The sequence below is a fragment of the Meleagris gallopavo genome, chromosome 12 (genome assembly GCF_000146605.3).
Source record: "Meleagris gallopavo isolate NT-WF06-2002-E0010 breed Aviagen turkey brand Nicholas breeding stock chromosome 12, Turkey_5.1, whole genome shotgun sequence".
Taxonomy (NCBI): Eukaryota; Metazoa; Chordata; class Aves; order Galliformes; family Phasianidae; genus Meleagris; species Meleagris gallopavo.
The window spans coordinates 18,362,548-18,387,907 of record NC_015022.2 but is presented as its reverse complement, the minus strand read 5'-3'; the positions used below and the strand labels follow the sequence as shown (position 1 = coordinate 18,387,907).

The window sequence follows — 25,360 nt, the reverse complement described above, 5'->3', positions numbered from 1 at the left end:
ATTTCTAACTCAGTATCTTTGTTATCAGTCAGTCTACATTTGAAAAGTTTGAAAAAGGACTGATAACTTCTGCTGCTTTATCCTTCCCTCATCCACTGCCTTATTAAAATGGAGTTACTGTTTTGCTTTTCTGTTTGTTTTTTTGTTTTGTTTTGTTTTTTGTTTTTAAAACTGCCTAAAGTACAGATCTGCACATTCACTTAAAAGATGGGTTTAGAACACTCCAGATCTCACAACACAGAACTGTGTATTTCCCAAAACAAAGGAAGAATGTACACAAACATGAAAATAAACATGGGTAAGTAAGAGATTGTTCAACAGAGTCTAACTGAGAAAGCCTGTGTCTTAAAGCAATCCCTACAGCTGAGTATTTCAGGGCCAGTACTTCCAGAAAGCTCTTTTTCCTTTCTAAGTGAAAGGTTCCTAACAAAGGCTGAGCATGGGAATCTAAACTCACATACTCTTCTCCTATCTGCGTCTCCCAAAGCATCGAGAATCCTGGCACCACATCACTCCCTGCGTGAATTCCAGCTTTTGACCAAGACCATTCATGTGGTTCTGCCTATGAAAGAGCTTCGCTTTAATTAGTGAGAAAGTTTGCTTTTTCCCAGGTTAAAACATTTCTAGAAAGAGCCTTTTCTCTGGGATGCTACTGTTCTGTCACCTAATCTCCAACATCCACACCTGATAACACAGGGGTAATAAGAATGATACATTGTTTTAATTATTTACTAACTACTAGAGGCTGAAACTGTTAGTCTCTACTGCTGTATAGGAGCAAGTATCCTCATAGTTCTTCAATCCAAAGCAGAAGACCCATAAATCCAAGGGTCCCCGATTCCAAAGCTGCCTGTACAAAACCCGAGGGTCTCCAAAAGGGCTTGAGAGTGGTTTTCTGCAGCTCTAGCTTTGTTTTCAGCATAAAACACATATTCCTCTATGAAACCCTACTTGCTGTTCTGCTTTATCGCACTCTGGAAAGATAGCTCCAATCTAAGAAATAGAACTGCAAATTCTGGGATTCGTATTTGGCATTTCCTCACGGAGACCAACACTTGCTTTCCTAACGCTCTGTAGGTAGGCAGTACCAGGGAATTGACTTCTGTCACTTTCTATACACAGCAACTCCCCAAGTGTGAAATTGTACGTGCATCTGGGGGGTGAGGTGGCAGCACTTATTTGATCTGACACAAATGTCTTATCAATTATGCCAGATTTGTGCAGTTGCTCTGTTTAAGGGGAAAAAAAGTCAGTATGTGCTATTTTCAACTAGGAATCCATCATACGTGAATATGTGAAAGAACAGACAACTTTGAGGCACAGTAGTAAAACATTTGTCTGAGATTGGAAGGAATACCTCCAATTATTATAAACCTTCAGTCTGATCACCTTCGTTCTTTCAAAACGCTGACAGAAGACACACCTGGTAAGTAGTTCTTAACAGTGGGGAAATTCAAAGATGTGGCCATTTAGAACAGCTCATAATCAGATAACCAAACTGCAGAGCAATGTATTCTGTACTGCACAAACACAGTAACAGAAAATAGAAGTTACATCCTTCATTTTGAACCCATTTGTACTCACCCATCAATAATGAGATGTTCATAGGGTGCCTTCTTGTCACAGACAGGGCAAACCCAAGTTGGTTTCTTTTCATTCATCTGGATGTACAAAGTGGCATCAAAACACTGCAGGTGTGAGCAGGTCAGAGCTCTGCACGGTATAGTTAGCCGCATTTTACCAAGCTGTAGGAAAAAAAAAGATTGCGTCACCTTGTTATTGGATTAACAAACAGGGCTCTTCTGTTTAAAAAGAGGCTGGGATGGGCTGAATTCTACTCCAGAACACTTCCTCAAATCCAGGTTTCAGTTAACACACATGCCATAATACACTGTTCCCTCCCTTCCTCATTTCTAGGTTTGACTGGTAATACAAACCTTACTGAAGTCACATTTTCAGCTACATTTGATCAAGGAAACTGAGGACTACATCCCTCTCTACGTTGGCAACAACATACAGAGCCTCCCAACCACCCGCAGCATACCAGTGTCCTAGACAAGTCATGAAAAATAATTCTTTATGCTCATTAGTATTTAAAAGCCCAAGAACGTGGGTCAGCCCTCTCCTATTCACTCACAGCTGATGAAGTGTGTGCTCAAACTGCTGTCCATATCCCAGCCATCAGGGCACTACTGGAACAACCTGGTTAATTTCCACACTCGGGAGCAAGCATACAGAAGCACGTTCGCAGGGTTACAGCTTGTTTCCTCAATTTTTTGTTATTTTCACCATTTTCTCTAAAGAACTGGCAGAAAGCAGCAATTCATGAAATAAACCATACCTGTTAACCATTAAGAAACTACTTTAGACTCATTCTGCTGGGCTAAATATCATTCTGATGCTACAGTTGAGTTACCCTGAAATTTTTTTGCCTTCTTATACAAAATGCAAACAGCTGACCATCATTAAGTCTTTTCAACAGCAAGAATGTAAGTGCTAACGTAAGCTGTCAGTGGGGAACAGCCTTTCCTTCCCATTTGCAGTTTTGAGGGCAGCACAAAGCTTCCACATGCTCAGTACAAAGAGCACAACGAGTGCCTGAGCAGAGCAGGCAGGCGCAGGGACGCTGCACACAGCAGGTGCACAGACTGGATTTGACAACAGGAACAGCTTGATTTGGATTAGATAGATGAATGATAACCCAGGCCATAAAATATCAACACGTGATTACAACAAATGCAACGCTGGCTGGACAGTGGTGGGCATTTCATATTCATCTGAGACAAAAAGCTTCTTCAACAGGCAGGTGCTTCTGGAGAAGTCACACTCTAGGAGGGACTGCCTACACTAAAAAGCAATAAAGTCTAAAGGAGACTCCTCCTACCTGAAAAAAAAATCACAATGATTTATTAAGAAGTTGATGCCAACTATTTTGAAGCTAGATAAGTGACCAAAATATATGTTATGACTTCACTTGAAGCCTCCAGCCAATTCCAGCAGTGGCTGGGAGGAGGAACTGTTTTTAGTACGGCTTAAGCAAGCAATGTGGTCATGCATACTGATTGCAAGCAATACAAGATGGGTGCCACAGGATGGCACTCAATCTCAGAATATCACAAAACTAAAAACAATATCAAGAACAAAGGCTCTACTCACAGTCCACTACTTCCTCCATGATGCTTTTTTCCCCTCTGCTTTTTTTGGACCCCCCGCCCCACTCTCAGCAAATTCAGCTCGATTACAGGACCCTGCTCATTTCTGTCCCCTCTGGCTGTCCGTCACTGTCACAGACCTCACCACCAGATGGAGGAAAGCAGGGACCTCCCTGGGGAGCCTGCAGTAATGGTGCTGGAGCTGGGGCAGCAGGAGGTGCTGCATGTGCCATGTGTCTGGCACCCCTCCCCTAAAATCCATGACCAAGCACATTATTTCTATACCATAATCAGCCCCCAACAAAGCAAGGGCCCCTGACCCACGTCTATTATGAATCCTTATCTCCCAGATGGCAGTCAATGGCTCATTTGTCTTTTGGGCACAGAGAGTCTCCTAGCTCAGTGAGGATCGAGAGTAAGAGTGCTGGAGATTAAACTGGGTCCTTCTATGTGATGCCAAAGAAAAACAAGACAGGTCAAACACATATGCTGCAGGAAGAACTGAAATACTCCAGTGTCCCAAATTGAAAAGATTACCACCAGAAACATTTCTGCAAGCTCTTGGTATAGAAATTGAGCCTGGGTCTCGCAGAAGCCAGGCACACAGACAAACAGCACACACAGTGTTAACAGGAAAGGTCTCCTTTCCCCATTTTTGGCACCGAACGCCTGGATCAGCTCTGCCACGCCGGCCAAGCTGTGTCAGAACTGACAAAAGGAGAGGTCATAAAAGAAGGGATGCTTCCCAACTTCTGAAAATCTCCCAGTGCTGTTACTGGTTCCTGCCTGCTGTCAGCAAAAGAAACGCCGCATTCATTTCTTTTACAGGCTTACAAAAGGTGGCTATCTTTTCATGCTAAAAGAACGTACCCAAAACAGGAGTTACAGATTTGTAAACAAAGCTGCTAAACCTACGGTGAAACGCTGGATTTGGAATTTTTGTTCAGCTAAATATTTGGTCCTGCTGCAGAGCCTGAGGATTTATTTTTATTCTGAGGGCGGGAGGAGAGAGGCAGAAAAAAACCAAAAAACACAAATTCAAGTGCCTTCCTGAAGCACAGACTCAGCCCAGCCTCTGCCTGCTGCATCTGAGGCAGATCCAGCCAATAGTTAAGGGCAGCTTTTTCTCCGTGCTGCATGGTCTCCGAGGGAGAGCAGGCCTCTGTGCTAAAAAAAGCTCAGCAGCAATCCAAAACACAGTCACAGTAAGCTGCCTAGCTCCACCTTTTATTTTTACTATTACTTTTTGAGGCCAAAATAAAGGTTATCAAGTCTAAACCTGCCACCCTTTCCCAGACATGTAATCCCATTTATTTTGCTCAAGTACACACATGATAGAACCACACATAATGAATGAGACAGAAGGATCAGCATCCTCACATCAACAGAGCTGAAGATGCACTGATCTTTAAGTTTTAGTTTTGCTGTTGGAAACTATGTAAGTATTTTCAACATGCACTTTCAAATCGTCCCCTCTGCACTCACGCATTAGAAAGCGAGCACAAAATACAGACAAAAATTTCTCCCTAAGCCAAACGTTTACAAATCTGCAAGTGAAAACATGGAGCTTCCAGCAAGACTGAATTCAGAGTCGAGGGCAGCCTGAATCCTGCCAGCCATCCTTCTTCCCACAGGACAGTTTGAGAGGTGCAGTCTTGGTCCTGCAGAGCTTTTGCAGTGATGGATTACTCCAAGAGCTACAGTGAGATCAGACAGCACTGAGTGAAGAACACGCTGGAAAAAAAGTCTACGTTTTGTAGAGTATTAAAATGATGCAGATAAATATGTGGCTACAAACTCCAATTTGAATGCCTCTCAGAAAAGAACCAAGAGGAATCAGTGAGAAAAGTGGGGCTTCTGATGAGCTCCAGCCTAATGTCTAGCTGGTGCCTTGTTTCCATCCCTACCATAACTGTGAGAAAGCTAAGCAGAATTTGACATCTTCACGTATTTGTAAAATTGCAATCCTAAAAACAATCTTGTATCTTCCTGCTCTAACACCAACTCATCCAAATCACAGACAGCAAGCAAAAATATGCTTCAAAATATCAAAGCTGAAGAACTTTAATCATTAACAGACACAATTAGGACAAACAGAAGAGTGTCAGAAAACTGAGACAGAGCAATCTATGAAGAAATCCAACTGCCTCAAGTGGCAGTTTAGGCAAATCAACCATGGCCAAAGCAATAAACTACTTCCAGAAGATGCACAAGGATTGATTCAAGATAAGGAATACATGGGCACTTCCAAACTCTTACTGTCATTTAATTCTACTATCCAATTTATTATTTTTGGCTGTATTGGAAACTAATAATGGGTTTAAAACATCTTGTCTAATGAATGATAGAAAAAGCAACAGCACTGTCAGTGTGCTGGCCAGAATAACAGAATGCAAACAGCACAACACGAGTTCAAGTAAAGCACCTTCAGCATTCCCAGTCTGCAGCAGTTTCAGTGTGGTGTTACTGGTTTAGTTGCTGTGCTTCTACAATTATAGGTTACAAGATTAAGTTTAAGATAAAATTCTTAAAATTCTCATCTGTAAAAGTAATCCCTGGATCTTATTTACAAACAAATCATATTAGTCTATAAATGTGTTATTATTTACAGTTCTCCATCCCATTATCAATTGGGATTAAGATTTCACAATCTTAGGAAAGACTGTGAAAATACCACACAAAGATGTACAATAGTCTTTAAAAAAAAACAACCAAGACTGTAATCACTGTGCTTTTAGATACAAAAGCTTTGCTTTGTAAGAAGCTTCTTTACATTGACAGAGTTGAAGTAGACATTTAAGAACTACTGAAATAAACCACAACTTCCCAAGAATAAAGAGAACTCTCTTTCCATTTCAAAACTGAGAATTTCATGTCAAGCTTGAGCGGACTGAGCCAAACCAGGAAAAGTAGATTTATCCTCAATCTTGAGGGCAGGTTAAAAAGTTATACTGCACTAAAGATACTGTGTCAATCAATACATAGAACAGTCAAGTATTCTGAAAGTATTTGATATTTAAAACAAGAGCACCACATCCCAAAGACGTTAAAAGTACACATAATGTTAACACTGCACAGTTCAGCCAACGATAACAAAGCCAGGTATGAACTACTGCTAAACCCTACATGTACTTGGTTAAAAAAACAACAGGTCAAGATGCAGCGAGTCTGTCACTTCCACATTTATTGGAAGTCCCCCACTTCACCTTTGGTACAAGTTTTAGCTGAACGTTCTCTAGATCACCGCTTCATTTTTTCTCTAAGACTGAAACATTCAACACGTACAAATGCACAGAATCACCTTTACTGAAAAAACGCTCAGCTCTTTGCTAGCAGGCACTGGCTGAAGAGCTGTTTTTAACAGACAGAATCACCTGCCTTACTGCTGAGAGTGGTGTTACCACAACCAAACACTAGGAACCCAATGTGCACACGTGCCTGACTTAGTGATCATTTAAATGTATATTACGTGTCATTCTGAATAGCATCTTCAAGTTAATGGAATACTCACCTGCTCAGGGGCAAGTCACGTGCTTTACTACAGTACTGGATCCTACTCCCATGAAGCTGGCACATAAGCCGACCTCTACCAAAAGCTTGTCCCTCAACAACAGCCACTGATTTTTTTCCTTTTTTTTCTTTTTTCTTTTTTTTTTTAAATCACAATAATTTTTAAGGGAATTAAAAACACTTACCGGACAAAGAAGAGAAACTCTTAAGCTTGTCGTTGCTATTTCACTGTCTGGATCTGCAGTCAGTTTCTCTTTGACTTTTGAAAGAGAGTAAGTTATTCGAAAGAAAGTAAGTTAGTTTTACAGTTGATTTAAAACAAATTTGTTAAGAGAAGTAAAATAATTCTAAATTGGTACGTTAAGCTTTGCTACATCTGCTGGAGACAAGCAGTAGTGTTTCTTACTTGCACAGTAAAGGTGTAATGTAAGCCATCTTTACCTCTAGAAAGATCATAAGCGACAATTTAAGAAAGCTAAAAGTAGGAAAAGCTCTTCTTAAACCAAGATACCTAGAAAAAATACTTATATCCAAATGGCTTTTTCCCCATGCACACAACTGTTCAGTTGAAAGTTATTCAAAAACCACCACCACAACGAGCAACAGTAACACAACCGTTAACTTCAACTGTTTTTAAAAAAGCTTTAGTAACTCTCAGATGGACAAGTCTGTGCAAACCTCTGAAACATTCATCAAGAAAACCTCCAATTCAAAGACCAAAAATCAAACCGAGAAGTAGGAAATCACAGCAGAAGTGCCCTGACAAAACTGCAGCTTTAAATAACTGCAGTGAAACATTAACACTAGTTAATACACTAGTCTTCAGTCTCCACCCAGCCTCTATTTTTATCCGAGAGGACTGCTTTATAAGCAGCCATTGTTTAAGTGAACAAGTCAGTTCCACGTTCTTCCTGCTCCGTGAACCATACCTACACCCTCACTGCCCTCTTGCATACAAGCAGTGGCAGCCACCTGGGAACGCTGGATTTCTGTGCTCCATAAGCTGCTGCTCAGTACTACACACCATCTGGGGGCCTGCAGTTACCGGAGGGCTGATTTCCTCCCTTTCCTGGGGACAATGTGCATTATCTGAGCATCTCCCAAAAGAGCATGAAGGAGTACAACTCCAACAGCTGGCAAGTGGTCTTTTCATACTTCCCCTGGAAAAAACAGGGTGCGTAGCAGATTTTGTTTGCATTTTTCTTCTATCACTGCACACTTGTCAGAAAAGAACAAAGCAGCAAAGCTCACATCAAGTTTGGAAAGGAGCGGGGAGGGAGCGGAGGGAATTTTGTGCCAGACTCTCTGGGAGCCCACTCCACAACAGTGTGCCAAAGGAACAAAGAGTGTGTTGATGAAGACCTTCCTCCAGCACTTCAGCATCAAGGTTCAGTCTCTGCCATTTAGTTCGGCTTGCTGAGGTACTGAATTACCAGTTAACTATGTAAATACAGTTGTTGTATTCTGAAGAAACAAAACCAGCATGACTGAACTGAAAGAGATTCTCTTGCATTTTTCTCTTCACTGTGTCAACAGGGTTCCTGGACTGGCTCCTAACACAAACAAAAGCCTCGGAGTCTTTGAATTGGAACTGAATACAAAGAACACCACTATCAGATTCTCGAAACCCAGAGAATTGTAGGAAGTCCAAGCCTTGATTAGTACAGCCCTCTTTCAAATCTCCCTTTACAAAAGCTACTTTTTTTGTAGAGCAGTACATCAGACATACTTAATGCTCTCGAGTGATCGGGGTTCCGTATTCCTTTTGCTCGTAACCTCTGCAGTAGCACCGTAGAGGACAGCTGCTTTACGAGATAGACTGCCATGGAATAGTTCTGGAAAACAGAACAGAAGTTCATTTCTGAAACTGGGATATCACACTATTCAATCACCAGCACCATCACCACTCCCACTCCCTAGAAAAATAATGGAAAGGACAGAACATGCCTCACATTAAGGTGCATCAATTACTTTTTGATATGAAGCATTCTCCAGACTTGCAGATATACTCACACACTTGAAATTGAAAAATGAAAGGCTGACCCCCAGCAATTACGATGTATGTTTCCACTAGCAAAACAAACCAGAAAAATTCAGGCAATTGTGACATCTGCCACTCTACGCAGGATGCAACCAGAACCCAGAGATGGGGTTTCAGTAATATATCTTAGCATAAAATTACACAAATTGAAAGAGCATCAGAAGCACATTTTAAATATTTCATTCTTACAATGAATGCATCTCACATCGTTAAAAACCACTACTGCTTTAACTTGTTTGTTTAATGCCTCAATTAGTATAGAAGTTAGAAAAAAAGCTAATTAACATTGTGAAATTATTTACAGACAGCTTGAATCTACAAAGCTAGGAACTTGCCCAAGGCATCTTGTACAGAAGGCTCGTGAAACAGATTGTGTAAAAATCACAATTATGACTTCAGGAAAGGTAGAGTACATTAGCTGAGATGTGCAAGTGACACTTCAGGGAAGGTGGGGAAAGGAATTCAGATTTTGTACTATGCAGGCACATCTGAAAATAGAGCAGTTCCTCACATTTCACTGTCCAGGGCTCAAACAGTCACATTAGAAAGCATTCTATCTAATGAGAGGGGAAGTTCTGACTGGCACATAACTCCCATGAAGCACGCTAAGAATTTGCCCCTATCTTCAGTTTCATATTGTAAGTTGGAAGTTAGCCAGTATATTCTTTTGTAACTGGTATCTGCAAAGGCTAAGGAAATTGCTGGGTCACTGAAGAGAAGCTCAGAGGCCACACACTTGTGACATTTCTTTTCCCTAAATCCCCATTCGTATTCTTAAGAAAAAGCACAGCATTGGACCGAAAGCCCTAACATCAGTGTGCACAGGCACTTCTGCAAAAGAAGCCAAAATGGACTTAAAAATAAATGCTTATTTCTGATACCTGTGGCTCTCATTAGATAAAAGATGACTTTGAAAAAATCATTCAGCCATCATTTACTCTGTAATCTGAATGGAGATTGTTTTACGCTCCACAAGAAATCCATCATGACAGAGAGGGAATGAAATACCATCGTGGTGTTTTACAACTGCCTATTGTGCATGGCTGGGCTGTAAGCATTCTTCCAAATGGCTTCAGGAATCCTGGGCTTTGCGCTCAGACAAATGTTTGGACCAAGTTTCACCCCAGGACAGTTCCCAGGACCTCAAAAAACAGGATGGTTGCAATGGCAGAGCCAGAGTTTTTTCAAGCACGTATCAACTCTGTAACACGTAACCAGTGGTTATTAGTCATCACTGAAAGTAAGGCACTAATTCAGGGACCAACTTATTCAATTATGCTTTTGCACCACGTTCCAGATTTAATTAGTGCAGTGGAACATCAGCAATTTTACAGCATCAATTGTAACATCCTGACACTCTCCCTGCAGACAAGGAAAAGCTATAAAATCATGACTTTTTAAATATTAAATAGAAGGACAGCATTTGTGAGAACAGAAACGGGAGAGAAATGAAACGTGAATCCTATCGAGTTGCTATGCTTAGTGTCTACATTTACAAGGTTATAAGCCACCGTTCTGTACACAATGCCACGTTTGTTTCTCAAATGCCCAAAACCAGGAAGATGCCTGCAGTTACGACAAGCAAATCGTCTGGGCCCTGACTCACAGCTGGGTGAGAGGTAAGGAGAGACAGCTCACACCAATAAAAAACTGAGGACTACTGACCTAAGGAAGCATGTCTTATCAGCCTAAACTGAAGTAACAGACTAATACAGTCAATAAGGAAGGATCCACTGCGAAACCATGAAGTATTTCCTGCACAATTAATCTTGCCTTGCTTTCAAATCCTTCGAGCAGACGCCAAGGCAGAAATTGGCAAGCTTCAGGCAGCATTACGCACCAAACAAAGTTACTTACTCTTCCAATTTCTGCAGTCCACGAAACAACGATTGTGTTTGGTACCGTCGTAGACAATCTGACGAGTGAGGTAATGTTGATTGGTCTGCTAGGTCGCTTTGGTTCAACACCATTTTTGGTTGGTGGAAGATAGCCCTAGAAATCAAAGGACTTTCTCCCTCAGTAAAAGAAGAAGAGTGATTTCACCTTCTCCCTCCCCGCTCCCCACAGCCCTGCCACAATACCTGCTGGGTCCCACCTGAACCGGGCTTCCTCTTCAGTTTAAGAAGTATGAACATCAGACAGCCGAACACCACATGCTTCCCAAGTTTTTTTTCCTTACACATAGCTCCACATTTTGCAAATCTGAACCCTAACCACTGGAATATCAGAAGGCAGCTCTGACACCTCTTTCTCGGCGCTCTCGCTGCATGTGCCTGGCTAACACTGCCCAGCCCAACCCCGTGCTCTGCCCCAGTCCTCCAAGTCTGTGCCTTATTCTTCAGCCCTGTTGGTCAGCGGTGCACGCGTGATCTCCGAAACAGAGCCCCACGTTAGCCAGACTCACAGGATGTTTATCAAACAAAAACTTACTGTCAAGCTTTCAGAATATCAGTCTCCTTGATCCGCTGGCAGGTCTCATGAGAAACAATTTACTTAACTATCTTTTTCATTCCTCTATCTGTCTTCATTCAAATGCTCCAAAACGCGAAAACAAAGGTTAGGATAAATTCTCAGGCTAATTTCTGACAGACAGCTCTTAACAATTCTATCCAATTATGTATGTCAAAATAACATCTTACTTACTGGAAGGCTGCATGGTTTCCCATTTACTTTCACACACAGATTGGGTGGGAAATGATCTTCTTGTGGACAACTGGTTTCTGATAAACAAAACCTAAAAGCAAAGAGCTTTCATCACCTTTCACTAATAAAATGATTTAAAAGCCATCTCTTCCTAGGACGACTATTTTTCCCCCCACTGAATTGTGAAAATATGCCAAATCTTGCTAAATACAGTCCCCAAATTAGCCTTATGGATCATTAAGCAGGAAAGCTCCCCAGATTACAGGTTTAGGTCAAGACAGCTGTAGGTTCCTCCTCAGATTTCTTGAATTCCTCGGGCTGGGTCTGCCTAACAACAGGTTCACTCAGATATGCAGGTTCTTGTTACAAAAGATGGATCATCCAAGTTTCTTTCCTACCATTTCTCCAGCCTGACCTTGATTCCAGACCAGGGTTTCACAAAGGACAGCACATACAGTCTCTTCAACTGCTCCTACTCCAATTTCAGTAGACACCATCAGATACTATCCCGATGCCTACGACAGGCCCTCTAGTTAAGTTCAGACAGTTTCTGATAATACTACAAGAAAAAAAACCATCACAGTATTGAGAACAGGCCATACAAATACATACCTTAGCTGGACCTGTACTGTGAAGTCGCATTTGGTCCCAGAAATATCCCTAGCAAAGAGAGAAAACAGGTTAAGATGTACTGTTTGTATAATAGGTTTGCCAATGTTCTGTCAGACAATGCTTTAAGTCAGATCTCTGCAAAGCCCTTTATGCACCACGCTTTCCTTCTGGTCAGTCAAAACACAACTCCCAAGATACAGACTACTTTTTATTTTTCAAAGGAAATAAACCAATTACAGTCTCACCTGACCTCTACCTTTTTGATACAGTAAAGAGAAAATTTTGATGGTAACTGTGAGGAACATCTTTATACTGAATAAACATAGAACTCGACAAAGGATCTGACTCGTGGTGAAAAAGGGCTGCAAGTAGGAGAGTACTGTATTTGTACAGCACTTATTGCAAGAGAAACCACAGCACAGCAGAGGTATTTCATTCCACACCCTTTTCTCCTCCATCAGTTTACACACAAAGGAGAAAAGAATTCCCCACACGAGCACCCTCTGAGCATTATGTACACTGAAGATCACATTTTAAAATGAAAACTGTTGTAAGCTGAGTTTTTGGAATTTTCAAGGATTTTGTAATATTTAAATACTGTATTACTGGTCAAACTCACATTGAACTGCTGATTTGCTGCACTTGCTGTGGCGTCAGTGCGAACGCAAAGCAGGTTTCTCGAAATCGCTGACTGTTATCTGATGCTGGAAGAAAACAAGAGATAATTGCCTTAAAACAGTAAATACAGAATAATTAACAACAGCCTCCTTTCGTTAAAACGTGTACATATATATATACACAACACATTTATAGCCCAATGATCTGATACACATCTGCTTTTGCAAGCAACTTCGGAGCCGAGATGGAATTTGTCATTTAATTCCTCTTGTAAATAAAAACAATAAACAACTGTTATATTTCTATATAAACTATACATTAAAAAAGCAATGCAGGTAACAGCAAAGCTGAGATAAATCAGCTTAAGGCTTTACCAGTCACAGCAGCAACATTAAGCATTTGATATTAAATGAAAAAATTAAGGAATTCCCAATCACTTCATTTCCTTTAACACACAAGACCACGGGTTACCTCATAAAAGCATACAGAGGGACTGAAAAGTACAACTAGGCAATTTCTCATAGTTCCAGAAGCTATTTTATAGGGTTAGATGCATCGAATATATACTATGCAAGCAATCATGAAACACACAGCAGCGAAGTCTGGCTTTGAAGTCCTTCAACTCTGCACTACTTACTCCACAACAACACAAACGGTGTTTAACAATTAATGCACCTGCTGAAAAATCAAAGAAACGTTAAGCATCTCCAAAATAGTGCTCTGAAGGCACTTCCTCCCCCAGGGGGGACAACGACACAAAGCTTGGCTGCATCCAAAGCGAAGGAAACGGCCTGAAACAAACAGGATCCCCCATCACCTCCCTGCAGAAATGGCCAACGGGTTACAGCTTTCACTCCAACACACGTGCTGATGAGTTCACCATTCAGTTCTGCTCTTAATAATGGCACGAGGTTACAAACAACTCTGGTTCTGAGCACTCAAACGTATCATTTCTGATTTACTCTAACACATGCCCTGACTCATCCTTGACTAACTGACGAGTGACAGCTTCAGGGTGATACCTCAGATACTCCCTTGAAGCCAGCATGTGGTAGGCTGGGGCCAGCAACAGAATAGTAGCTAACTTGGTGTAAATACTAACAGCAGCAATTTCCCTATGTGACATTTGTACTTTCTCTGTACAACAGTGCTGCAAGCCCTGTGCATTTTATGCACTCCATGCAACAAGCACATGCTGCTCATGGATCGGTCGCACCAAAGCTGGAGGACGAGTATAGGCAGTACGTGCTGCGCAAGAATTTTTGTAAAAATATTAGCTACTGTTATAAGCATTAAGTTATCTGAAGAAACACTTATATGTAGGGCATTTCTAACATTGCCAGCCGAGGCTCACAGCACAAGAAGGCCTCCAGCACCTCCACCTGGGCTGGCTATCACCCTCACACGCACTCATCCCAATAAATGGAAGCACAAGTCTATGAGTCGATGGTCCCCAGTGGTCAGAGGTGCAATCCATCACACGCTGCTCAACCCTCCCCAGCTGTAAAGCAGTGCTAATATCCACTCGCAGTGTTTTCAGGAAGCTGTTTCTCTGTACAAGGTATCACACAGGAGCAAGGTCAGATTAGGAAGAAGGAAGAAGCAAGTCGTTAATTAAAGAGAGATAATGCAAAAGCTAATCTTCAAAGAATGCAAAACTCTCGACAGATTGAGCGACGCAAGCAGAGGGAAGACATCCCAGCACCCAAGATCCAAAGCCAGGCTCTGAGCCATGGGACACAGCCCCCCCTGCTACCAGCTGGGAAAAGGGCAAGTTTATAGGCCCACTGTTTATTTGCTTTGGCCACCTCGTGTGCCACTGGAAAGCAAAATTAAGATTTGGTGGCTTTTTTTTTTTTTGTTATTTCTTTGTAAGAGGGGAATGCAGGAGTGACAGCGCTGCAGGGGCAGAAGCAGGGAGGAGGATGGGAGGATGTGTTCTCGGCCCCTTGTGCAGGGGAAGGGGGGGCTGCAAACCAAACTGAAGCATCTTCTGAAAGGGAAATGAGAAATGTTTTTCTTCTTTGTGGTTTTCTCTGATCTCCCGTATGTTTTCTCATATCTTTTTATAACCTTATCTATTATTTCTAGATCTACTTATCCTACAAACGATGCATGAAAATTTCAACAAAACAAATCAAAGGGAGCTAATTTAGCAGCTCCACGTCTAAGTGCAAGGCTCCCAAGCTCACCTATGAGGACACAAACTCCCTTGTTTGTGTTTCTCGTGGAAGCAATCGTGGAAGCCGGGAAATTAAGAGTGCAGAAAAGCCAGCAGACTTCTCCCAGTTCATCCAGCAGATCCGCTGGGTTTAGGAGAGCCAAACAGACCCTGACCAGATAAACACATTGTTTATCTTCAGAGTTCTGGAATTCAATTACAACCAGAAATACACAAGTACAGTTTTATATAAGAAAACTGTTTTTATGGACAAAAAAAAAAACAAACATCCAACCACGCCTTGCAAATAGCTTTTATTTAACAAAGGGAGGCAAAAAGATCTCCAGCTGACAACTGAGCAGATTAAAATAGAACTTATAATCTGATAAAGCTGGAACACAGCCAAGACAGTTAATACAAAAATTCTTATGAAAGTTGCCAGAAACACATTTTTCCCCTCACAATTATAAATTATTAAGCTTTATAACCTTTTCTTTCGCGCATTTTGAATGGCAGAGCGCAGAGGATTACTTTGTAGGCCATTTTCCTTCACATCTCAGAAAAGAGGTACCAAGCACAAATGTCTACCGGATATTTTTTGCTCCACATGCACACAATAATTTCGAGGAACGCCACGCATGGCGAGTATTAGTGCTAGCAAGTCACGTGAATTATTCAGACACTGGAAAAGGTAGATGTTTGAACGGGGATAATAACAATCTTTCCAAGCAAATTTGTGTAATTAAATGGATGTCAACCAGAAGAGCTTCAGACAAGCGATACGGAAACCCTCTTCTGTTCCAGCAATCTCTGTTTTGGAGGAGGTGTTGGAGCCAACTGTTCACTACTACTTAATTCACCCAGCTTAGAATCCAGAGAAGGCAAGGCACAAAACGCACATTCTCTTTTGAGCGCAGCTGACACTGCCCTGCAGTCAGCACACCTGGGCCCTGATGTAAGCAGAGACACACCGAGCTGCGTAGAACTGCAGTGCAGCATTTCTTTTTCCAAGTGGTTCCTCTTACCAAGTCACTACTAGCACAACCCGCTGAATTATTGCACGTTCTTCACTCCAGTTATGATCCAAACAGCAGATGGGGTTGGTACGTATCGAGAGTGCCCCAATCACACCTTGCTTGTTGCATTTTTATTGACTGGTTCACATGAGTAATGTTTTTCAAAGTTGGAGTAAAAACCATCTTAATACTTTGGAGTGCTATTCACAGGACTTAATTCTATGTAAATATTTATATTAAAAAGATAATGAACATAACTAATAATAATGACACGTAAAAAACGTTTCCTACCGGTTCTACTCTATTTTGACAAAAAAAAGTCCATGGCATTAGAATGAAAGAAGGCAGCTCGAGTGGCTGCGTTTTCTACAGCTCTAAAAATATTCTGTTCCACCTCACCAGTACCCAGGGCTAAAAATAGCCACGCAATCTTTCTGCAGTAAAATACCTCTTGCTGCCTCGAGAAAAAGCTGCTCTAAGTTTCCATTCAAAAGCAGACACCTCCGAACCTTTAATGAAGCTCAGGTCATTACGCCATCGACGTGGGGATGCTTCCTGATGCAACAGCAGCTGGCCATCGTGCTGTCAGAGTGCTAAGGTTAATGCTCACCCAGCTGATTACAGAGGAATACACTCTTTTCTAATGCAGAAATGTATTTGGACTAAAATTAAGCTTACGTTTTATACTCTACCTTAGCTGAAGACAAGAAAAGCCGTCAGTGAATTGGCCTTTGACCGGTCGTTTGCAATAGTAGCATGTTTATTTCTGAAAGCAGAATAGTCAAGCAGGAGGAGCAGGACTACAGCAAATTTCTGCTCGATGCTGTAAGCCGAACAAGAGGTGTTAATTGGGCATTCACTAAGCTAATAGAGTACATCATCTTCATCAGTTACATCTGTCAAAATATTGACCAGTAAAACCCAAACACTATAGGAGATGTCAATCCAACACATAAATATTTATGTATCTTCCCTAAACACGTAAGATACTTCATTTTGTTGCAAGACAGACATTTTGCTTTTTTATTCTTTTCAGCTACAGAAGGCATTGTGTCAGTTTATGCTCCATCTCCTCTCAAGTAGCACCACTGAAAATGTAATACTCCGGCTCCAAGCTAAGACGAAAATTGCTGCATTCAGATCAGGGCACAGGGAACATTTACCTTCTTAAAAGGTAAAATTCAGACAGGCTTTGAACCACGCTCAGTTGTGGCGGAAGCCAGGGAACACAACACCCGTATTCCTCACGACAGAGCTCGCCCAAATCCCCTCACACCAATCCAGAACGGGGCTCGTTTACACGCACGGTGTTTTTAATAAAGCAGAAAGCAGGCTGCTGCACAGGACAGGAACGATGAGAGGCTGTTTCTCGTTTGGGAGATCCGCAGCATCTCAGGATACATCGCCCTTTTAAAAGCACCACAATTTATGAAGCTCCTGGGTAATGCAAGCATTTACACACAAACGCTTCCCTTCTATTAACCGCAGCCCTTTAGCACCGAGCCCCTGCCACCAGCCAGAGCTGAGCAGCAACGCTGTGAACCCAGCACCCCACTCCCCTGGGCTCCTGCTGCCCGCTACACAGCCACCCTATGCCCAGGGCAGGCTGCCCAAGGCTCCGTCCAACCTGCCTTAGCCCACCTGTAGGAATGAGGTGTGCACGGCTTCCCTGGGCAGCCTCCCCTTATTTCTCCATCCTCACTGAGAAGAATGTCATCCTTAGATCCAACCTAAGCCCCCTGCTCATGACCAGAGCCAAGTCAAGCCCAGCTGAAGAAGGACCCTGGGCCAGACACCAAGGAGCACATCAAAACTCTTCACAAAGATGTATTTTTGTAAAGACACAAGTCATTCTTCCCCTGACAGCAGTGGCCAGCTCCTCATCCACTCCCAACGGTTACAACTGCACTCGAGAACACGTGGCATTACTGTGAAATGGCAGTACTGAGTTCTTGGGCTTAAAACCGATGAAAAACTGACCTCAGGTTCTGGTCATTCTGCAGCATTTCTCTCTTCAGATCATTTCCAGATTCCGCTTGGCTTAAGTCACCGCTTTTAATAGTTAAGCCCTCTTTACTCCCTGCCTTTCCCACTCCCAATGGAGCTATGCCTATTGCTTCTGAGCATTATTTGAATCAGTGCCTAAACATACGTACACAAAAATAGCCTGGAAATAATCCAAAGGCTACAATTAATTCATAAATATCACTTATTTTACAGCACTTCATTATATATTGTATGAAAATAATAGATCAGCTGAAACCTCCAGTGCAGCTGGACACGTACTTAGGCATTATTATTTTTAATCAGCCACATATCACAGCATTTCTGAGCAACACAGACTCCTGCAGACCTTTAAGGCCAATCCAGTGCTGACCAACAGCATCAGAACTCTCTCCTTTCCATCCTACCTCTCACCACTGCTCTTGCTGGGCCCACAGATCTCCTCTGCTGGGGTAGGAACATCATGGATCTTTCACACCCTGCTAAGTCCCTTGATTTACTCGCACACCTAAATGTAGACCCTAGGACTCACCTTCTGCCATGCAGGCTGGAAAAAACTTAGCTTCTGCTCCTAAGAGCACCAGCAGCAGTGAAGCACTCCAAGCTGCTAGCACTGCCTATCCTGATTCTAACATATTTTTGGTCTCAGCAAGACAGCATCAAGTTTTATAATCCTAATAAGAAAGGCAAAAAGTAAGTTCAACATTTATGATCAGATAAGAACCCCTACTAAGTCTTCTCCTACAATTAGAGCAACCCACACCACCTCCTTCAGAAAGGAATACTAAAGGGAGACTAAAGCATCAAGATTCCAAGTGAACGAAGCCGTTCAAGACACGGAAGCTGGAAATGCTGCTGGTAAGTGACACCCGTGTCTTTGCTGCAGGTGGAAATGTGTATAGCAGAGGTTCCTCTCACGATACCTGAGCAACACTTCCAAGCCTCAAAGCACCTTAGTGGGATGCCACCCCAAGGTTTATTCACTGATTATTAATGGATTACTCAGACTTTGAATCAACAGTGTGGTTTGCCGTAATTCCTTCCGCTATAAGTTTTAATTATCAAAAAGATAGCCTAATTTGATCTTGGGAAGAGGTAGCTTTCTAGATCCATCCACTCTAGAGCTGTGGCATCAGAAAGCACCCACATCCTGCAGGATCCTGGGATCAGGGTGATCTCAGTTCCACGTGTGAGGAGCCAACAATCATCTGCTAAGGTGAACAGTAAGCAATTACACTCCCCCTCTTGCAGCACAAGAGCTGCACAGCTGTGCAAAACTTAAAAACATTAAGAGAAACTAACTACGGAAAGAGTCTTTCAGATGTGAACCTGAAGAAGGCCACATGCAAATAGAACTGGAGCCCAAAAAAGAAACTTCAGTGCGCCGTAGCTCTGCTCTGCCACAGCACACAAACAAGAGTTCAGATTCCAGCTCCTCCTTGCGCAACCCGAAGCTGCAGAGCCGGAAGTCAGAACGGCCTGGGCTGAGAATGCAGGGTTTTGCTGAACTTCCTCCCACAAAGAACATTTGAAAAAATAACAAACACAGAAGACAGTAAAAGCGTGACTTTCATATAAACCATGATTCTGATTGCACAGAGCAGCAGATCAGCTTGCTGATATATGGAAGGGTGAAACACTTGCCAAACAAAACTCTGCTAGTTTCCAACCTAGATTTCTAGCTGCTTTGATTTGTTTAATTGTTTAATAGCTGTAACTTGAACTACAGCCACACTCGAGATTTTGGTCAGACCAGATGCAAGCTCTGCCTTCAGGAATGTGCCATGTCCAAATAACCATGGTCAATCACACGTGAAAGAAGTTTCAGTGTAAATGCAAGTTGGGAGCGTGACTGCCAGCCAGTGAGCAGCAGGCCAGAGCTGCTCTTCTGAGGGCAGGACCAGGGGAGAAATTGGACTTCTGGAGAAACCTGTTACAGTCCATAGATGAAGAAATTCCACCAGGACCTAAACAAACCTGAGCAAAGCCACAGAAGCTCCTTCTGCCCGATGGCGACAGCCCACGGGTGCTGGCAGGCAGGAGATGCTGCTTTGTGGGGGTGATGCCCAGAACACCTCATTGTTGCCTCCTCCTTCCAGAAGGCTGAGATGCGTGGGCCAAAATTCCCATTTCCATGGCTCAGTGCTTTAAACATCACTTAGCATGGAAACACAGCAAACAAATCATAGGACCATCATCCACGTGGAGCTCAGACAGCCTCATAAAAACAGAATGGAATAGCCCATAACCTCCTTCATCCTTTAAATTGAAAAGAAAAAGTTAATCTTCCACTACACACAGGTAAACAAAGACCCGTAGCCTAGTTACAATGTTTTTTGGAACAACTACATAGCTAAAGCAATTAGGAATGGCATATGCTGTAACAAGAAGTATTTTTAAGATGTTGTTTAACAATCTAAGGTCCCTTCCATAATAAGCTGGCAGAATTTGGGTACTCATTACTCATCTCATAGTAAACATTTTACCACACAAGAGATCTTATCGGTGTGATAGAAGTTACTTTTAGAAAATTGGCCCTATTCTTCAAAAATAACCAATTAGTAGTGCATGTACACCGACTGAAGGCTGAACATAAAATTAAGTGAAAGCTGTAGCTTCTCTTAAGAAACTAACAAGCAAGATTCTCTAACTTAAAGGAATTCCTATTAAAAAAAATAGGTCAAAATAATAAGGAGTCTTCATACATTCATCAAGGCCAAATGGGATCTCCTTCTCCAAAGCATCTTCATATAATCACATGAAATGGCTGTTCAGCACAAGGCAGGGTGCTCATACTTCTCATTAGTGCTGCAAGAGCTCAGGGTACACATCCATCCACCACCACACACCTTCAGAACAAGAATGAGTATCCTGAATTGGCTCATACACAAAAATATCCAATACAGGCTCTTACTCAGTGTTGCAAGGATGATGACTAACAAAAGATGGACAAATTCCACAGCTCTGCTGCCATTTGCAGAGATCTCTTCCTTTCAGCTAAACGAGGCTACTGGCAGCCTTCACAGGACCGCAGAAACGCTGTCACCTCCAGCAGCCCAGGCAGCAGAGCCACGACCAGCAGCACTAGCCACAAGGCTCCAAGAAGCTACGTAGGAGTTATGCAGTTGGAACGCTTGGAAGCAAAACAAGGCACCTAAGCGAGCAGAGCAGCAGGAGCAGTCCCACCACCACCTGGATCTAGGTGCTACTGTCAGCTGTTCGGAGACAAGCAGGTTGAAGTAGCATGGGCTGTGTTTACACGTTCAACTCGTTAGGCAACTCCGGGAGCATCCTACTCACTGCTGGGGGTTTTGTGTGTTGCTGCAGAGAAAACAGAAATAAAGACAGCCAACAGCCTTGTAACGTTAGCTTGTGACAGCCATTTCAGCCAGCCATGCTAGAGACGAGACCCTCAGTAACTGCTGCTGGTGAGGAGGAGGGGGGTTGATAAAGCACTACGTTTTCTTCCCTGTTGTGAATGAATCCTGCCCACCTAGCTGTCAGCATGCAGATTTTATTGCAGTTCAGAGCTACATTTTGAGGAAGCAAGTATAAGAAGGTAACATCCATTTCCTCCTTTTGTTCTTGACATTAAAAATAATAGTTAGCAAATTTAATTTCCTTATCTGTTATTCACATTAGCTTGCATACTGCCTACTTACACAGAATATTTGGGTACAGAATGCATACTCAAGTGCCCTGCTGCGCAACTCCCTTCCCCCAAGCTTTGTCAAATTATTGTTTTCCAAATTAATAATTACTTCCTGATGGCACAGAAGACTACTCCAGGCAATCCTTCAAGCAGCCCTACATTGAATAGGGAAAGACCAGGAGAGAATCAGATCCAAAGATATGATCCATTGAATTTATATGTAATGACTTCTTTCAGAAGAATCCCAAAATCCTCAAACCAATGGAGTCTGCACTCATCCCCACGTACTTTTACCATTCTGACAGGCTCTATTTTAAGAACAGAGACATTCATTCAAAACTCTTCAGCAGCTCATCTCTTAGCTCTCATGGTGCAAAGAAATGAAGAAAAATCTAAGTTTCTTATAACCATCCTGTAACGAACCTGTCAGGAAAAAGCACGCAGGAGATCCCAAAATATTGGCCAAACGACAAAGTTTTGAATGTTCACAGTATGCATCTGTCATTTGAGAACAAAACCTGAGAGCCAAGAAATCTGATATTTGAGGAAAGCCATGCATTGCCACAGTGAAAAGAATGTCCGAACCATTTAGGGCAAGTATTAAAAAATATCACTTAAAGCTCTTTTCTAGTAGAGTATTCACAAATGCACAAATGAAGATGACACACAGGGGCTCTGAGTTGTTTTGCCATGGATGTGGCCCTGGGTACCCTGCTCTGTGTACCCCTGCTTGGGTATGGGTTGGACCAGGAGGACCCAGAGATCCCTTCCCACCTCAACCATCCCCCAATTCTGCGATAGCGCACAGAGCTGCACATCCCTGGTTACTAATCCAGTCACTATTTTTCTTCTCCAGTCGACATATACATCTATTACTTTAAAACATCTTCATGACATTTGAAGCTGGCAACTTTACAATCTGCAGAAGCATTGCTTTCCACTACAAAAGGAAACAACTGTTTCTCACACCCATGGACACTGAAACATTCTTCCCAAAAAGCTCCGGAAGAAACAGCTTTTTTAAACAGCACTGCCTCAGACAAACAGCACGGGATGCACATGCTAAATAAAAGCCCAGAACAAGCCCTTACACCAACTGAAAGCAGCAGAGATTATTTCAATTGTTTGGTTGGAGCTTCACCCACTTGCATTTTCTTACCCTGGCACTCAGAGACCACAAAGGGGAAAAAACCTTTTATTGTAGACAAACTCCTCAAGCAATAAGAAATGACAGAGCTTGAATTACGATCTCCTAATTCAGGGCTGGTTTGTCAGGCACAGCACTGACAGAAAAGTCTTCTTACCACATCTAGGACTAAAAGCAAACCATAACTCCTGCATCAGGATGTACTATTGAGATGACTGTTATTTTTAAGTAGTTACAATGTAGAAGTGATGAGACACATTCTGAGCACCTAATTGTCCTGTACCACCAACACCGCCCGGAATGCTTACCAATCCATCAGACTTCAGACTAGAACTGAACAGATACAGCACGCCTTTGAAAACAATACCTGAACCAGAACCTGAGACTATCAAAAGCAGTCTGTTTTTCTCACAGAGTCTCAGATTCAACAGCTAAAACACAACTGTGCCACGTGCTGCAGAAGCCTGCAGACAACCACCACTCGCTCACACAGCAGACTCCTGTCAGCCCCACGGCAGTGCAGGCTACAAACATAAACTACCTGCTCACGTTTGCTTACAAGGAATCTCTTGTGCAAAGGACAATCTTCTCACTCCCCACCACCTCCCAACTCTCCCCCTCCTACTAGCTCTTCTCACTGTGAGCCTTCACCAGATTTCAAGACAGCAGAAGGCTCCAACATACAAGCAGCCTCTCCAGGAATCAACAGGACTATTGCATTGGAGTAGTATTAAAAGTTAGCCGTGCTCACAAATGCAAGGTGGAGTCAGAGCCAGAAAAAACCCACGTTGTTACATAACGCTCTGTAAGCATCATCTGGTGCTCAGCAGCTATCCAAGTGATTTATACCTTGGTACAAAAACTGTTAAACAAAAGAAGCCACAACAGCTGAAGAACCACAAGTCTTCCCAAACTCAGTCCATAAGGGATCATGGCAAATAGCACAGCATTCCTTCCCAGCACAGATGAGAAGACCTTTGTGGGCCGTACAAACTCAAGGTTGCTGGAGTACTATTTATTTATTTATTTTAATAATTAAGCTTTGTTTGGGGGGATTTTTCTGTGTGTGTTTTTTTCTGTTTTTTTGTTTTGTTTTGTTTCTTTTTTTTTTTTTTAAAGTTAAACAGTTGTGGAGTTTGTTTGCTTTTTTAAAGTTCCTTTTTCTATGGTTCGATTGTTTCTTTTCAAGCTCACCCCTTAAATATAACGGAACTTTGAACCATATTTAATGGCTCAGCTAAAGCAACTAATGAGCATTACGTAAGATGTCTCTCCGCATAGAACAATCTGTTCCCAAAGTTACCAAAAATAGCAATTCTCTAAACACTGCTGTGATGCAATATTTAACCAGTTACTGCATTAGCAGCTTAATTCATCCATTACTAGAAAAAAGTCCATCTTCAAACACGATCACAACACGCAAGCTTACCTAAGCTGGTAGGTTTTATCAGCTCATCCAACAAGTCGTAAAAAGGTAACTTCTGAAGTTTGATGTCGGGATGGACAGGGTGGAGCGCAGATGTGAGGTGGGGGAGTTCCAGTTCATGTTTAGGTCCCAGAAGCGAAACGGGGAGCAATGGTGACGTGGCGGGGTGGCCATCGTAACTGAGCTGTGGAATGGTAGATGGAGACAAAGTTGCTGGCATGGAGCTTGAGTGTACGCTGGAGAGGGATAAGTCTGCAGGTGTCATGATTTTCTGGGGGAACCTTCGCCTATAGAGTTCTTTGATTTTCATTTGTACAGCAGGACTGCAGCCAGCCTTTAACAAATGCAGTGCTTTCGTGAGAAGTTCGTGTTTTCGTCCGTGCTTGTTCCTCCCTGCGTAGCCCAGAAGTACTTGCAGCTCAGAAACTCTAAGGCTCATAACCATTTGCTTAAAAGAAACAAAACAAAAAATTAGTATTCAAGTTTCATCATCTTAAGCGCTAACATCAGAATGTAGCTTCATCTTGTTAAGCAGAACATTCTTCAAGGCACACGACCGTTGCTCTTCTCCCATTAATGAACTGAAATATAATGAGAACAGGACTAGATAGGTGCATCTACTTAGAGAGTCTGTAACGAGCAATTTTTAAAGGGATTTCCATTTGCCACAGGCAATTCAGGATAGCAACACTGGGGAAAAACTGAGACAAGGACAGCTTGTCAGTACAAGAAATAACATTGGGATGCATAACTACTTTCTAATCAGTGTTCTGCTAACATCTACAACGTTAACAATTCTTCTGACTTGCAGCTAGAGGAACTAGAAGTCACACACTGCCAATATATCCACGTCTCCACTACTTGCACTTGAAAGCTGTGTCAGCACTTAACTCCAGGGCCCTACTTCACTTTTAAGTCCCTCTCTCACTTTCGCCATGCAGCTTAACTATTCCACACAGGTTCAAAGGAAAGGAGAGAAATGACTGATGCTTAAAGAAATAGAAAGAGGTAATTATAATTTGAGTTGCCTAGCCCCACATGATCATTACTGAGTTAAAGGAAACTCCTTGAGCTTCAATTTCCTCACTTATCCTCAATCTGTTCTCTCATCAGAGCTGCACGTTCTGTTTTGGTTCACGGCGCCCAGTGCGCCTTCTACTCAATAGCATCTTTATTTAAGCAGTTTTTCACTGTCCCCCCAATAGTTAATGAATCAAACCAGCAGGACTTGTAAATTGTTTCACTTCTCCAGGAACTGAGAAACACACCATGCAAAGCAGAGCAACCAGCAATCCCCTGTGCACACCAAGTACTTCCCCACGTCAGGCAGAGCCAGAAAGCCAACTTACAAGTCTGCGTTCTATTTCAGAACTTCTTT

At 42.4% G+C, this 25,360-nt stretch overlaps 1 protein-coding gene across 6 annotated transcripts in view; it reads right to left on the bottom strand.

The window, feature by feature from the left end:
• The window catches only part of PIAS1 (protein inhibitor of activated STAT 1), a 51,613-nt gene that overhangs the window by 7,833 nt on the left and 18,420 nt on the right, over positions 1–25,360 (bottom strand). For 5 of the 6 annotated variants that reach the window (XR_002119087.2, XM_010717609.3, XM_010717612.3 and 2 more), the window contains exons 2-9: positions 23,986–24,430; positions 12,578–12,662; positions 11,959–12,006; positions 11,347–11,437; positions 10,561–10,695; positions 8,392–8,497; positions 6,848–6,921; positions 1,585–1,745 (exon numbers count right to left, since the gene is read on the bottom strand). Coding sequence is in view for 5 of the 6 variants with exons in the window: in XM_010717609.3 (XP_010715911.1) it covers positions 1,585–1,745; positions 6,848–6,921; positions 8,392–8,497; positions 10,561–10,695; positions 11,347–11,437; positions 11,959–12,006; positions 12,578–12,662; positions 23,986–24,430 (1,145 nt within the window). In the remaining variant the exon portion in view is untranslated. Of the gene's footprint in view, positions 1–1,584; positions 1,746–6,847; positions 6,922–8,391; positions 8,498–10,560; positions 10,696–11,346; positions 11,438–11,958; positions 12,007–12,577; positions 12,663–19,734; positions 19,938–23,985; positions 24,431–25,360 lie in introns of those variants that run through there. The other variant, XM_019619597.2, reaches the window with a different exon arrangement.